The sequence below is a fragment of the Dreissena polymorpha genome, chromosome 11, assembly GCF_020536995.1.
Source record: "Dreissena polymorpha isolate Duluth1 chromosome 11, UMN_Dpol_1.0, whole genome shotgun sequence".
NCBI classification, from domain to species: domain Eukaryota; kingdom Metazoa; phylum Mollusca; class Bivalvia; order Myida; family Dreissenidae; genus Dreissena; species Dreissena polymorpha.
Window position 1 is genome coordinate 30,495,083 of NC_068365.1, and position 16,577 is coordinate 30,511,659.

The 16,577-nt window shown below is 36.4% G+C and overlaps 1 protein-coding gene across 1 annotated transcript in view; it reads right to left on the minus strand.

Moving 5' to 3' along the window:
• The window catches only part of LOC127850377 (cold shock domain-containing protein E1-like), a 59,371-nt gene that overhangs the window by 32,396 nt on the left and 10,398 nt on the right, over positions 1–16,577 (minus strand). The window contains exon 2 of the mRNA XM_052383361.1: positions 1,497–1,717. Coding sequence (XP_052239321.1) covers positions 1,497–1,538 — 42 coding nt within the window. The 5' untranslated portion in view covers positions 1,539–1,717. The remainder of the gene's footprint in view (positions 1–1,496; positions 1,718–16,577) is intronic.

Here is a 16,577-nt window from a genome sequence, read left to right on the forward strand (position 1 = left end):
AATCATATAATACCACAATTATTGTTCTCAAAAGTATTTCAGCTGCTGTAGAATGGTTTTGGGAGAAATCTGTTCACTATTTAGATATCTGTTAAAACAAGAGCACTGCATAACGGGTGCCACGCTTGGCTACGGGTGCAGTTTTGAATTAATGAAAGCTTGTCAGATTTTTTTAAAAGAGGTCACAGTGACCTTGACCTTTGACCTAGTGACCCAAAAATGGGTGTGGTGTGTAGAACTCATCAAGTTGCAGCTACATATGAAGTTTCAATGCTGAAGGTGGAAGCACTTTTATTTTAGAAGCAATGTTCAAAACCTTAACAAAATGTTAAGGTTTTAGCAATTTTTTTGGGAGGTCACAGTGACCTTGACCTTTGACCTAGTGACCCAAAAATGGGTGTGGTGTGTAGAACTCATCAAGGTGCAGCTACATATGAAGTTTCAATGTTGTAGGTTGAAGCACTTTGATTTTAGAGCCAATGTTCGAAACCTTAACAAAATGTTAAGGTTTTGCGGACAACACGACGGCGGACACGCTGGCTATGACAAAACCTTGGGTTTTCTCCGAAAACAGCCGAGCTAAAAATCATAGTTTTAAAGATCCTAAAATAAATGATTGAAATAACATCCAAACAAAATCAAGTGGATTATTTTGAAGTTATTAATCAAGTTCCAAGTAGTATTTGATAAAGACATCATAACCAATATGTTCATTTCAAGGGATTTGTAGTTTCAGTGACATGGATACAATACCATGTCTAGAAAAATAAAAGAACTTCTTTTTCTTAAAAAATATTTCATGTAAAAATTATGATTCATTATTTATAATTTTTGCCATATTTGTAAAACAGAAGTTTGATGTTAATGTAGACATTAGAACTGATTGTTTATTGTGTTATTGACTGTCAATCTGTTATTCTATGATGAATACATATTTTGAAGTAGATTATAAAATGTTTGAACTGCTAACCAGTCTGTTGCACTAATTATACCTTTAATCGAATATTATTTTGAACATTTAGTTGCTTTGTTTTTAAGTTTTATGCAATAAGCAGTTGTTAAAGCCTGGTTCTCTTAGCAAATTTGAATTCCTGTGGAAAAATACCATATGTGTACCAAGTTTCATGACATCAGCCCATAAAAGTTGGAAAATATTCAAAAAGTTTGATAAAAAATATTTTTCGGGTCCGCGAGTTAGGTCAATTGAAGCCTTATTATACATAGCAAAAAATTTCCCCAAAATGCCAAATTTAGCTATCTTTAAAATGGCATAAATTTTTTTTATTTAAGATATTTAAACAATTCAAACTGTTCTGACTTAGTTAACATTAGAACAATATTTCTATTTACAAACTTTTTAAAAATAAAGTGTTTGAAAAATTGACTGGGGTTGCTTCTAGAAATCAACGCAAAACTTCCTATCAAAATTTGAATTCTGACGAATTAATTTACATATGAAAACCTTAGCAAAATTGTCTTATTTACTCTGTACTTACTTTCCACTGAGGGTTGCTAACTTTCCGACTCACTGCTGACATTTTGTTACTTGCCACAACTTGTACGGTGTGTAAGTAGCCAGCAGCTTTGTCCTCAGATGCTGAGATTGTGCTCTGTGTTGATGTGGGCGTACTACTTTGTTGTTGGGAAGCTTGAGTTTGATTTCGAAACAGTTGTTATTCAATTTCTATAAGGCTTGAATCTTATTTCAAACCTTTTGCTGAAAAAATAATTAAAACACACAACTACATATATATAATAACTAAACAAAGTGCACTTTTCTTAGTTTAAAATAATGACAAAGTGAATTTAAATTAAGATTGAGTGCATTATGTAAAACTTTGTTTCTGAACATGGGGTACAAGTTGATTCCCATAATTTATAAAAACGCATTTGTCTGCAAAGTTTATTCTACATGCTTCTTTGTCGGGACAAATTGTCTTAGGTCATGGTAGTAGGAAAAACATCCTAAAAGCAACATCATAGGGACATGTATGACCTATGAAGTTTGGGGGCTGATAAAACAAACATTCCAAAAACACCAAAATAGGGACATGTTTGACCTATGAAGTTTGGGGGCTGATGTACAAACATCCCAAAAGCACCAAAATAGGGACATGTACCTGTATGACCTATGAAGTTTGGGGGCTGATACACAAACATCCCAAAAGCACCAAAATAAGGACATGTATGACCTGTGAAGTTTGGGGGCTGATGCACAAACATCCCAAAGGCACCAAAATACGGACATGTATGACCTATGAAGTTAAGGGGCTGATACACAAACATCCCAAAAGCACCAAAATACGGACATGTATGACCTATGAAGTTTGGGGACTGATATACAAACATCCCAAAAGCACCAAAATACGGACATGAACATGACTATTGTATGACCTATGAAGTTTGGAGGCTGATACACAAACATCTCAAAAGCACCAACAGGGCTCTCGGAAACGCTTAATTATGCGTATTTGTACGCATAAATTTGACAAACGGGTTTTTCTGCTTATTTTGGGAAAAGGAGTCTGACCAAATTGGACATTTTTTATCGACAAAATTGGCCATTTTGGGAATTTTTGCTTCGATGAAACGGCTCATTTGGGGAAAACATTGTGATATTATCATGCTTAAATAATTCAGTGGTTTAACAAATATATTTGTTTTTATTTCTTATTTTGTCTTCTTTATATAAACAGATGCAATATTGGGCATGTTTAATGTTTATTCAAGTACTGCCGTGCAGTTTTGTTTTTCAGTTACAGTTACACTCTGAGATAAGAACTGTACAGTCAAAACCTTATAGCAGAATTTTTTGACCAAAACAAACACTGGTTAGTCATACAAGTCATAAGACACTTCGTTCTTAAGAAAAACAAAACTTTTTTTTTTGTTTTGTTTTTTTGGAAATTGGGAATTTTTTTATAATTTCAGTTTGGGATCGGGTCCGTTTGCTTTGGGAGTGCCTCCGTTTTCCGAGGCGCAGACAGTACTGAAAACCCCCTGAAAAAGGATGCATGTTCCAAACCAATCGAGAGTCCCTGGTACGCACGTTTTCTTTGCAATAAAAATGTTTAAAAATATAGAAAATTGTGTCATATCAAGCAGCTGAAATGTACCGAAATTGTCCGCCATTCAAATCCAGACTGGTTTTCAATTTGGTTTCATCGTCAGCGTAAGCATTTAAACAAAAAGCGAAACCCGGTCTGCACCATAGTAATCGACCACGCGTGACCTTTTTTGTTATGGAAGCGCGCATGCTAGCTGGGCCAATCAATATCAAGCTCGCTTACACCTGAGATAACTTTGTTGAATGAATTGTTAGAATGGGCGGAGCTAATGGTTCACAATCCGAGTTAGACACAATATACACTGAAAGCACGCGCTGTAACTAAACAAAACATGCAGATACATTTTCCACCAGAGTAATAATACAGTAATATAATTATCCCCACGCTTTTTGAAAAAAAGGTGGGGATATTGTGGTTATCTCCGCCGTCCGTCCGTCCGTCTGTCCGTCCGTCCTGGCCACTATCTCCTCCTACACTAAAAGCACTAGAACCTTGAAACTTACACACATGGTAGCTATGAGCATATGTGCGACCCTGCACTATTTGGAATTTTGATCTGACCCCTGGGTCAAAAGTTATAGCGGTTGGGGTGGGGCCGCGTCAGAAATTATCACTCATTTTTTTAGGTTATTTTACATTTACTTCTTTATTTCTACACCGATTTACTTCAAATTGATACTGGACCTCTCTTATGACAATACGGTCAATCTCAACCATGCATGGCCCCATTCCCAACCCTGGGGCGCCCCGCCCACATAGGCCACACCCACCAAAAATTTCCATTTACTATAATTTTTTCATTTCTACACGGATTCACTTCAAATTGATACTGAACTTTTGTTATGACATTAGGGTCAATCTCAACTATGCATGGCCCCAATCCCAACCCTGGGGCGCCCGCCCACATAGGCCACACCCACCAAAAAATTCCATTTACTATAAAAAATTTTTAGGTTATTTTACATTAACTTCTTCATTTCTACACTGATTCACTTCAAATTGATACTGAACCTCTCTTATGACAAAACGGTCAAACTCAACTATGCATGGCCCCGTTGCCAACCCTGGGGCGCCACGCCCACATAGACCACACCCGCCCAAAATTGCCTTTTACTATAATTTCTTCATTAATACACTGATTCACTTCAAATTGATACTGAACCTCTCTTATGACAATACGGTCAATCTCAACTATGCATGGCCCCATTACCAACCCTGGGGCACCCCGCCCACATAGGCCACACCCTCCCAAAATTGCCTTTTACCGGTACTATAACTTCTTTATTTTTACACCCATTCACTTCTAATTGATACTGAACTTCTCTTATGACAATACAGTCAATCTCAACTATGCATGGCCCCATGATCAACCCTGGGGCGCCCTTGGGTCAAACATGCGGCGTGGGGATACGCGTCGGCCTCTGCCGCGCCATTTCTAGTTATGAATGAAATCTGATCGACAGAATAGCCGAAAGTTATTTTTATGGGCGGAACTTCACATAAAATAGTACACAAGAAAAATAATATACATTTTATAAATCTAAAGTAAAAACCGTGTTAGAATCGATATAATTTGTGTACTTTATAGTTTGTTGTTGAATAACCCACGACCGGAAAATAAGATGTGTGGTTTCAAATCACCCGTGCTTCGCACTCGTGATTTAATCCATACCGTTACGCATCTAAACTATCGGCCGTGGGTTATTTGACAACAGGATATAACGTACACAAATTATTTCTTAATTATTTGGTTTTGTTGTTGTCAGTAGCCAACCTACGCACAGACATTTGTTTGGTTCAGTGCATGTTTGTAAGCAATTATCGAGTCAACAACGATTTAAAACATCCGTATAGACTTACACAGATTAGTAATAAATGTATAGACAACGATGAAAAAAAGTCTGATAAAACAGCACACGAAACAACAATGAAATAGCAAATGATAAAACCAGTTGAGAAAACTCATAATTGTTCCGTTAAAAAAATGCTTAAGGGAATTTTACTTGTACATTTATTATACCAACTTCATGAATGGAAAAATCAATGGTATATATTTTAACGTAATTTGTCATGGTTTGGGATATAAATTTTCGGATACTTTTTCCCCATTTATATTCAGACCAATTGATGTTGCGGGAAAATATAATCCCTCATGGGGTTAATAGCATTTGATAAAAACGTGTAATGTTAATTGTATCATGACCACTGATCAAAACTACCCAGCAACAACTGACGTTGAATAGACGTCGAATATTGGTTGAATTTCGGTCGCGACGTCAGCAACCAAAATACAACGTTGATTCGACGTTAGAATGGCGACGTTTAAACAACGTCGGGAAAAGACGTCTATACGACATTGTTTTTTGGTCATAAAATAACTATGTTGAAGAAATGTCTACCCAACAAGCACGTATATAACGTTACGATTTAGTTCTATTTAGGATATGATCACACTGAACGTTCCCAGAACGTTTTCAGAACGATGTAACAAAAATCAAAATATCAGTATTCGTAACTTGTGTTGTGAACGTTATCGGGAAACAAAATTTTCACATTACATTCCTAATGTTCGCAAAACGTTATATAAAAACGTTTAACAAGAGCACCACATAATGGGTCCCACACTCGGCTGCGAAAGCTTGTCAGAATTTTTTTTTTTAGAGGTCACAGTGACCTTGTCCTTTGACCCAACAAGAGATGTGTTTGTCAGAAACACAATGCCCCCTACTGCGCAGCATTGAAATAAAATTTCTATTTATCACTTGGCAGGTATAGAAATCATCTTCCTTTAAAGGTTATTACTTCCCTTGAATTTTGTCCAATCCAACCAGGGGGGGGGGGTCTCACAGTCAATAATGACCATGTCAGACATCACTGACAACCAAGGCCTGTGGTTTAAAAGAGATCATAACCAGAGTTGTATCTATGGACATTAGTCCACAGGTATGTAATGAACATCAAAGAAATTATAATTACATGTATATCATTTGAAAAAAAAACTTTGAAAAAATCAATCATTTTGGGTTATATATAATCAAAATAATAAATCTGTACAGTAACTGTGAAAAAAACTTCAATTCTTGGTAAGGAAATATATAATATGAGATTTATCAGGGATTTCAATACATTTTAAAAAACCAGGAGTGTCAGTCAATGACCCCTGGACTGAAATTTTGAGGAGTCAAATTGAAAAATGCTGGGGTCAATTTTGAAGCCTGTTAATTGTGTTTTTGTCTGTATTATTCAATTTTTTTGATAAAAATATGCTCTAAGAGTAACATAATATCTTAAAAAGTTATTTTGCTTTATTAAATAACAATACCATGACAAGAGGGCCATGGGCCCTAAGGCGCTCACCTGAGACCCAAAGGAACTAAACTATTCTGGGAAGGTGGAGTTCAAAATAACAAGGGCTGTTTGTAAAACATGCATGCCCCCCTATATGGGCTATAAGTTGTAGTAGCAGCCATTGTGTGAATACGTTTTTTGTCACTGTGCATGGTGGTGGTGGTGGTGGTGTTGGTGGTGGCAGAAGAAATAGTAGTAGTAGTAGTAGTAGTAGTAGTAGTAGTAGTAGTAGTAGTAGTAATAGAGTAGTAGTAGTATGTAGGTGGTGGTGGTGGTAGCAGAAGAAATAGTAGTAGTAGTAGTAGTAGTAGTAGTAGTAGTAGTAGTAGTAGTAGAAGTAGTAGTAGTAGTAGTAGTAGTAGTAGTAGTAGTAGTAGTAGTAGTAGTAGTAGTAGTAGTAGTAGTAGTAGTAGAGCAGTAGTAGAAGTAGTAGTAGTAGTAGTAGTAGTAGTAGTAGTAGTAGTAGTAGTAGTAGTAGTAGTAGTAGTAGTAGTAGTAGTAGTAGTAGTAGTAGTAGAGCAGTAGTAGTAGTAGTAGTAGTAGTAGTAGTAGCAGTAGAAGTAGTAGTAGTAGTAGTAGTAGTAGTAGTAGTAGTAGTAGTAGTAGTAGTAGAAGTAGTAGTAGTAGTAGTAGTAGTAGTAGCAGCAGCAGCAGCAGCTGCAGCAGTAGTAGTAGTAGTAGTAGTAGTAGTAGTAGTAGTAGTAGTATGCATTACAAAAATGCAGTTAGCCTTACATTTGGTAAAATTTAAATATATTACAAGGGAGGCAAATCTGTAACAATAAATTTAAACTTATTGCATTTGTTTCCCCTGTAGTGTATTACCTCCCCTGTCCTGCTTATATTTATATTAATTAACAAAATTAAACATTAACACAATATTTAACATACAAAATATACAAAAAATCTCATATTCTGATAATATTTTTACTGATTCACTGTATTTTACTAAAAGGATGATGTTTCATTGGACTGATAATTATAGATTTAGGATTACAGACCAGTTGCTTCAGTAATATTGTTCAGAGTGTGCCCTGTTGGCCACGTATGCATTCTTAAATTATCATTCAAATGAAAGTTTTCACAAAATAGGCAAAAACGAATAAACATGCAAAGTTCAACGAGCTCCTGCGGCCATGTTTTTTGACGAATCAAATTTCTTTGAACAACTTTTTCAGGGGAGCCTTCAAAGGTCATCCCTGTGAAATTTTTTGAAAATCTGATGAGCGGTTTCTGACAAGAGATTTTTTAAGGTTTTTACCATATATGGTCATGGTGGCCATCTTGGTCATGTGATCAAATTTTTTTAACAATTCTTTTGTCCCATGACCTAGGGATGCTCCACATAAAATTTAGTTGAAATTGGCTCAATGGTTTAGTAGAAGAAGATGTTTACAAATTGTTTACGGACGGACGGACGACGGACGCTGAGTGATCACAATAGCTCACCCCGAGCTATCGCTCAGGTGAGCTAATAAAAAACACAACATATTTTAATGAATTGGTACATAAAAATCTACTTCCTTTTAAAACATTTAAGTCTTATAACACATTTATGTAATTTAAGATATGTACCTGTAGCACCTTTTTATCACATATTTATCGTCATTATATTATCATCATCCCTCTGATAGCTTTTCTAACAAAACACAATCAAAATGCATGGAACATCTAGTATATCTATTACTGTTTATCCGAATACTACACATGTCCAAAATATGTTAGTATAAAAAATGAACTGTGATTCCAGTTTATATAAGATGGGTGTTACTCGTAATTATCGGTGGATTAACAGGGCCCTCAATCTATCAAATCTGCCGCCGAATTTTGGTGGCAGTCCCCCACCTGAAAAGTATACTTTTTTCCCCTTTTTGGGGGAAAAATTCCCCCTAAAAAAAAAAAAAAATTTTTTTTTTTTTTTTTTTAATAGAAAGATGTGTCTCATGCTTATTATATCTCAATTCTATTTCAATGTAATCTTTCAAACATGCTTTATTATGAAAAATGCAATGAATATAGTGCAACCATGTACAAATGTAATAATGAGAGATTAATGAAAAAAATCCCCAAAAAAGGGAAACGCCGCGAAAATTCCCCCTCCTAAGGGCTGCGGACCCCTTCCCCCAAAGTAGTGTGAGGGCCCTGATTAACAAACTGACAAAACTCGCTGGACTTACTAGTGGATCTATGTAATTAATAGACCTTTGATCAATTTTGTTTTTTCTTTAATTACTTTTGCCGACTTACTTTAACTGTGCCGTCTGCAAGTCTGCAAAAAACCCTGCAGTTATCAGATGGCCAATCAATTATCACGTAATCGCTGCTGCTAATTACCCAGTTAGTGTGCACACACTATTTAGAAGGTGACATGTGTATTGGAGGAGATGAGATAAGATAAACAAAGCCCACTGTATTCCCTCGATTATAGACCGAGTTTCAAATACTTAAACATTTATTTCAATTAGGAGCACAGCGGGATTTATTACCATGGAACTCAAGATGTTAACTGACTGACGCACAGGTCAAATTTTCAATGCGTCAAAATGACGCATGGCAGTAAAAAGGGTTGCGTCAAAAATGAGTCATTTTCAATTTGCTCGCGTCAAAACGCAGGATTCTGCGTCTATTGAAATCCCTGATCATATGTTTGCTGGGTAGAAATTCAAGTAAGGACTAGTGTAATGTGGGTTTTTAATAATAAAACCAATAAGAAAATTATGTATATTTTGCTGAAAATTTAAAGATGTGTGCAAAATACAACTGGACTCCTACTTTTTCGTTTTGGACTCCTACTTTTTCCTATTGGACTCCTACTTTTTCCAAGGAAGGAGTCCATTGACTCCTGTTTTAAAAATCCTAGCGAGTACCCTGACCAAAATACGGACATGTACATGTATGACCTACGAAGTTTGGGAGCAGATGCAAATTTTCCCAATTTCTGTTGTTGTTTTCTTGTGCAAAATTTTCCCAACTAGGCTGGTATGGGTACTTTTCCCGATTGGGCAAACAAATTGCTGTTATGAGATCCTTCGGTGACTGCATATGGATCTGTTAAGAAAATGAGTATCATGGACGAACCATCTTCAATGTGCGGGAACAAAAACTGTCACATGACCACAAATGCGAACGACCACGGCTATTTTTCGGATAAAACGTCAATCGAAGGTATGTTTTCTTACGTTTTCTCCGTTTTAGCAGAACACATGTTACAATGCCTTGGTGCACCGTACTCAGTGCGAATTCTACTTTTCATTGATGTATTGCTCATATTTTTAGGTATAATACTTTTTGAGAACATTCAATGACAAATATCGAACTTGACGATGTAGACGACCACACATTTTTACTAATACCTGTGTTTGTTGTTAAAGCGATTACAAATGAAGGTTTTATTACTGTCATTATGCGTATTTATTTCAAATACGACCAAATATAAGTCTCAATATTAATATTTTATTATTTAGAATGACCGACGACATTTGTTTTGAAATTGGCGAACGACCACACCCGAGTTATAGGCGAACGACCACACACTGTATTCTTGACACATGTATGCATGCAATAAAATGTATATTTCAGATGGATCGCTCAGACCCACATATATGCCGCTATTGTGGCAACGTACTTAAAAGCAAGTCGTCTCTGCGCCAGCATGAGATTAGTCACACAGGGACTGGGAAGGGATATACATGCTGCGATAAAGTGTTCTTCAGCAAGGCGAATCTGAACAGGCACAGGTACAATAATTGTGTTAATCATATATTGAATTATGTTTGTCAGAAAGTGTAATTAATACAAAAATATGCTGTTAATTTCTTCTTTTTAATTTCTATTTAACCCTGATGAAATTTTACAAATAAGAGGTACAAAATCGACACAGCAAAGATGGGTGCTTAACCTATCAAAACTATTGTATTTCATAACTAGTGTATCATGTCACATGCAAAAAGTCTTACTTGCTTATGTTTGTAATGGGATCAACATGGGCTTAATAAACAGCTTGAAGTACTGATAGTTTAAGGCCCAGTCTCACTAACACATTTTGCGATGCCGGTGGAGCCCCGATGCGTGATCCGGGGTCTACCGGTATGAACCGGGGCTCCACCAGGAATGTCCGGGATGAACCGGGTACAACCGGGGCTCCACCGGCAAACTATTAAAATGTTTAATACCTCCGGGATGAACCGGGAGTCACCGGGCCGTACCGGAAACAACCGACGCGGCACCGGGAACAACCGGGGCAGCACCGTAGCTCCACCGGCACGAACCGGGGTTTATCTGAGATGCTTTTGACCCCGGCAGAACTACGGCAACGTCCCGGTCTGACGCCGGTATAGCCCCGATGAATGCCGGCAGAGTCCCGGTGTAGCTACGTTTCACCAATTAATGCCGGTAGAGCTACGGTTCGTGCCGGTGGAGCCCCGGTTGTAGCCGTTTAATCACGGCAGAGTTACGGTTATTGCCTCCAGCATGAACCGGGAGTCACCATGACGTACCGGGAACAACCGGCGCGGCAACGGGAACAACCGGGGCAGCACCGTATCTCCACCGGCATGTCACCGGAGCTCTGCCGGGACGCCACCGGCTTTCACCGGGACGCTACCGACTACGACCGGGACTCCCCCGGCTACGACCGGAACTCACCGGGATAAACCGTAGCTCTACCGGGGCCGACCGGGACTCTGCCAGGATGTAAACCGGGAATATGTTACCGCGCTAACAAATAACCATCGATCATCCCGGAAGTCGCCGGCCGACCGGCTCTATCAAACCGGGATTAAGCGGTGCTACACCGGCAATAGTGAGACTTGGGCTTTACACCATATGATTAATACTTATTGACCCATTATAAAATATTTTGACTAAAATAAGAAAATTGAGAAGGTTCTTATATAATTAAACGCTATTAAAATTTACTGATAATTATAATTGTAGATGCCATGTACATGGCGAAGAAGGCATTCGTGTGTACCAAGTGCAGTAAGTCATTTCCTACAAATGCTGACCTGCAGAAGCACATGCGGCGGGAAAATGGGCAGACAATTGCGTGTGATAAATGTGGCATACGTTTTGCTGAGAATTCCAATTTAAAGGCACACATAGATATGCACAACGAAGAACATAACTTGAAATGCTTGAAGTGTGACAAAGTATTCCGGCATCGAAGTAGCCTGTCTCGTCACATGAAAGTACACAGCAGTAATTAAGCGACGCCAAGTGTACAGTTCGCTAATCATGCATTTGTATTGTGCTGTCCGTAAAGTGATTATGTGTAGTTACATACATTTTATACATGGTCCTTTTACCCGTCCAAACACAGTTTGTGTGGTATATTGGAGTTTGTTGTGTATTAAAATGAAACTTTTTAAATGAGTTTTATAATATATACAATACTTCGTTTTGGTGTATGTCATGCTATTTATTGCAGAGTTGTCCCCTCTCACTTAGGTAAATTCTCTTGTTTTACCTTGTTCACGATACCTGCATCATTGTACATGCGAACTTAACAACAAACAATTATGTGCATCAAACTGAAACTTCATAGTTCTGTTGTTCATACTTTGTATAAGTACAAGACGTAATTTTTGTGGATGCAACACTATTTTATAGGGACACATTTTCGGCTTATACAGTTTTAAAAAATATTAAAATTATTGCTTAAAACGTAGATATCTTGTTGATAGTCACTTAGTAGCATATATATTTCAATAATTATACATTGTTTTCAATGGGATATTTTAGCAACTGCGGCAACATTGTAGTAGCTTATAGTAATATAATGTACATGGCAATACCTCCAAGCCGGTAGATACCGGACTTGTAAATATACTTTGATGTGATGCAATCGGATTCCATAAGTGTGAGTTTTAATCAAACAGAGGACGTGTTGGTTAATCAATATTTTAGCTGTTATATTTTTTAACGATTCAATCAACATAGTATTGCTTTTTGTGGTATATACCTTACAATCATTGTATTTTATATATGTATTTATAGAGGGGTAACCGTCGATATGTCCATTTATTCAGAGTAATGCTCCATGAAACTAGGCGACTAAATTCGAATATCTACGTCTAAAATCTAATCTTTGTGTGTGATCAATGTGTACTCGGAACACAATTTTGGCATCAACATTGTTTTTCACCTGCTTGAAAGAAGCCATTTCGTGGGTATTTTTCATCTTCATTTACGAGTTGTTTGCTGTTTTTCTAGTGACATAGTATTTGTTATAAATTGGTGCTTGTGATAAATCATTTATAAAGACCTTGTTCTGTAGTTCATGTTTCGTTTGTAAATGTTTTTTTATGCGTTAACGATAACGATGTTGTAGATTAATTAAAATAGTTTATACAATTTGTTATGCTCATTTGAAGTATAAATGAGTCACACGATACAGAAACCTGATTAATACAGATATTATATAAACAATTCTAGTCAAAAGTTTCAACACAATTTGATTGATGGTTTGCTTTTGTATTATATAAATGCATACTTGATGTTCCATATGGCGAAGTCATTAATGTGATGATTTATGACTATTTACACTCAGTGCTATTATTTTTATGTTCTGTGATAATGTGTTCAGGAAAACATAAGTATACATTTTAGACTGACAGTTTTATGTTTGCAAATATCCGCACTGTGATCTTTGTCTTTGATTATTTTTTTATAATAAATTGTTAATCAGAAAAAAATGTTTGTGGTAAATAAAATGAATGTACAGTTTTGTGATAGAAAGGATACAAATATAAATTTTCACTCGTTTCACCATTCAACACCATTGTAAATAACTGCATATTTCATAAGACTTCCACCTCATTTATGAAATTTAATATGCATATATTAACACGTATAACAAGTTAAACAATAAGTTGCGTATCCACATACGCCACTTACGCATGGGATACGTATACAATATGGAGAAACACATGCACATTCAGTTGGTAAATGTTCGCATAAGTACATATATTTACCTTTAAATGAATATGTCATTACATGTTGCTGGTATATAATCTATATTATTTACATTCGAATTCATCGTTTTGCTGTTTTAATATAGTACACAAAACACAATGAAAGTTAGATGACGTCTGTTAAGCCCATTTTAGAAGTAACCAGCATTTTGGAATCATTTCTTCTAGCTTTTTCCCACCTAACACCAAGGGCGCCTTTTTGTATAGAGTTTCTGTCCATATCAACGGTCCCGCCTTTCTTCTTACTCCCTTTTCGATGATCAAAGAAATGGTCTCTGTAAGATTGAATACCATATTGAGCTTTATTATTTTAAACATCAGTTAGCGCAAATATGATGATAAAATATATTGAAACAAATTTATATGGTTCGTATTTAAGTATTTGTAACTTAAAAATATTTTTCAAACTTTAAACATTGCTAGCCTATTTCAAAGTTATACAATGCACGTGGTTTCCAATTGATATTTGTTTTGTCATAACGATCGGAATTGAGCATATAAAGCCATATATGTACTAGCGGGATAAACAAAACGAAGTTTGTTTTCATAGCCTACAGTAAGTCCAACTAACTTACTTGATCGTAATATCAGTAACGTCTGCTCTGAATCTAGAGACGCATGCCGCACAGTTCTGGTCACACTCTGATGATAAATCCTTAGACTTCTCCAGCAGATGATATTTATGCGATCGTCCCGTACGGTATATAAATGGTCTATAATAAAAAATATATTGTTATATGCATGAATATTCTATGACTATATACTAAATTATACTAAAGTATACAAAGGTTCTAAACAAAAATTAATTGAAAAACGGCGGGCATATTATGAAGATTTTTGAACGCATAAGCTTATATTTAGGGAATCTATTTCCACCGTCCCCTTCGTTGAGCTTGAGCAAAATAAAGAATTATGTTAAGTGCTTCTTTATCAGATAAGTCAACGCTCAATGCTTTTAAAAAAGCGGATACCACTTAAGAAAAAGTCTCTTGTTGGACTTGTTGATACATTCGACATCGTACATCAAGACAAAGACGATGGACATCTCTTACCGATTGCTCTTGCTTTGTAAATGGGAGATTTGAAAGGAGTCTTAATAGGAGATTTCAACGGTGTCAGTTTGCGTTTGTTGGTTCGCAAACGTCATGCATAGGTGTGCTGATTTGTTCGAGATCTTGGTGTTGATGAATTTCTTTTGTGGCAACAAAGTTTTCCGAGCGTTTACATCATCTTTCGCGACAAGTTGAAGCAGTTCTCGCGTCATGTCAGCATAACCACATTTCGATCTTCTGGATTTGACTCTATGTAAGTTAAGCTTTGTTTTTCGTCGCATCTTGTTAAAATACTGAAAAAGATCAAATTTAAAAGTTATTGTTATTGTTAGCATGTGTGTGTGTGCGCGCGCGTGTGTGTGTGTATCTGCATGTGTATGTATGTATCTGCATGTTTAAGTATGTATCTGCATGTGTATTTATATATCTGCATGTTAATGTATGTATCTGCATGTGTATGTGTGTATGTATCTGCATGTTTATGTATGTATCTGCATATTTAGGCATGTATCTGCATGTTTATGTATGTATCTGCGTGTGTATGTATATGCACGTGTATGTATGTATCTGCATGTGTATGCGTGTATCTGCATGTGTATGTATGTATCTGCATATTTATGCATGAATCTGCATGTGTATATGATGTGTATGTATGTATCTGCATATTTAGGCATGTATCTGCATGTTTATGTATGTATCTGCGTGTGTATGTATATGCACGTGTATGTAAGTATCTGCATGTGTATGCGTGTATCTGCATGTGTATGTATGTATCTGCATGTGTATGTATGTATCTGTAAGTGTATGTATGTATCTGCATGTGTATGTATGTATCTGCATGTGTATGTATGTATCTGCATATTTATTGCTGTATCTGCATGTGTATGTATGTATCTGCATGTGTATGCATGTATCTGCATGTGTATGTATGTATCTGCATGTGTATGTATCTATCTGCATGTGTATATGCATGTGTATGTATGTATCTGCATGTGTATGCATGTATCTGCATGTGTATGTATGTATCTGCATGTGTATGTATGTATCTGCATGTTAATGTATGTATCTGCATGTGTATGTATGTATCTGCATGTGTATGTATGTATCTGCATGTGTATGCATGTATCTGCATGTGTATGTATGTATCTGCATGTGTATGTATGTATCTGCATGTGTATGTATGTATCTGCATGTGCATGTATGTATCTACATCTGTATGTATGTTTCTGCATATTTATGCATGAATCTGCATGTGTATATGAATGTGTATGTATGTATCTGCATGTGTATGTATGTATATTTGTGTGTGTGTGTGTGCGTGCGCGTGTGTGCGCGCGCGCTTGCGTGCATTCGTACGAGTGTTTAATAATTAAGTGTGGTTGTTCGCATAAATTTATATACAAAGTGTGGTCGTTCGCAAATGGTTTTCAAGTGTGGTCGTTCGCACATTTATTTTCCCTTTATAATTATACTTAAGACAATGTTTATAACCTTTTTAAACCATTTAGATTTCGAAACTGTTCTGTTGGTCTTATTAGTACAGTTAAACATTGACAACTTGGTCTTTTAAAAGAGAAACGGACACAGAAACAAGATGTGTGGTCGTCTACATCGTCAAGTTCGATATTTGTCATTGAATGTTCTCAAAAAGTATTATACCTAAAAATATGAGCAATACATCAATGAAAAGTAGAATTCGCACTGAGTACGGTGCACCAAGGCATTGTAACATGTGTTCTGCTCAAACGGAGAAAACGTAAGAAAACATACCTTCGATTGACGTTTTATCCGAAAAATAGCCGTGGTCGTTCGCATTTGTGGTCATGTGACAGTTTTTGTTCCCGCACATTGATCTTATGAACCTCTTAATTTTTGACATGTCAATTTGACTCAAATATAATATTGAAAATAGTGAAACATATTTGTAAGTACTCTATTTGATAAATTACTTGTTTCTTCATGGCTGGCAACTGCAATTGCTACATGTATGTAAATCCTCTTTTGATAACAGATTTTTGCAAGTTTCCAGCACATCCATATCGTGTAAAACTAGCAATGCCGCCCAAACAATGAGTACCTGCTTTCGAACCCTTCCGTGTACAACATTAAAAATAAATTAGTCACATGTTTTGACC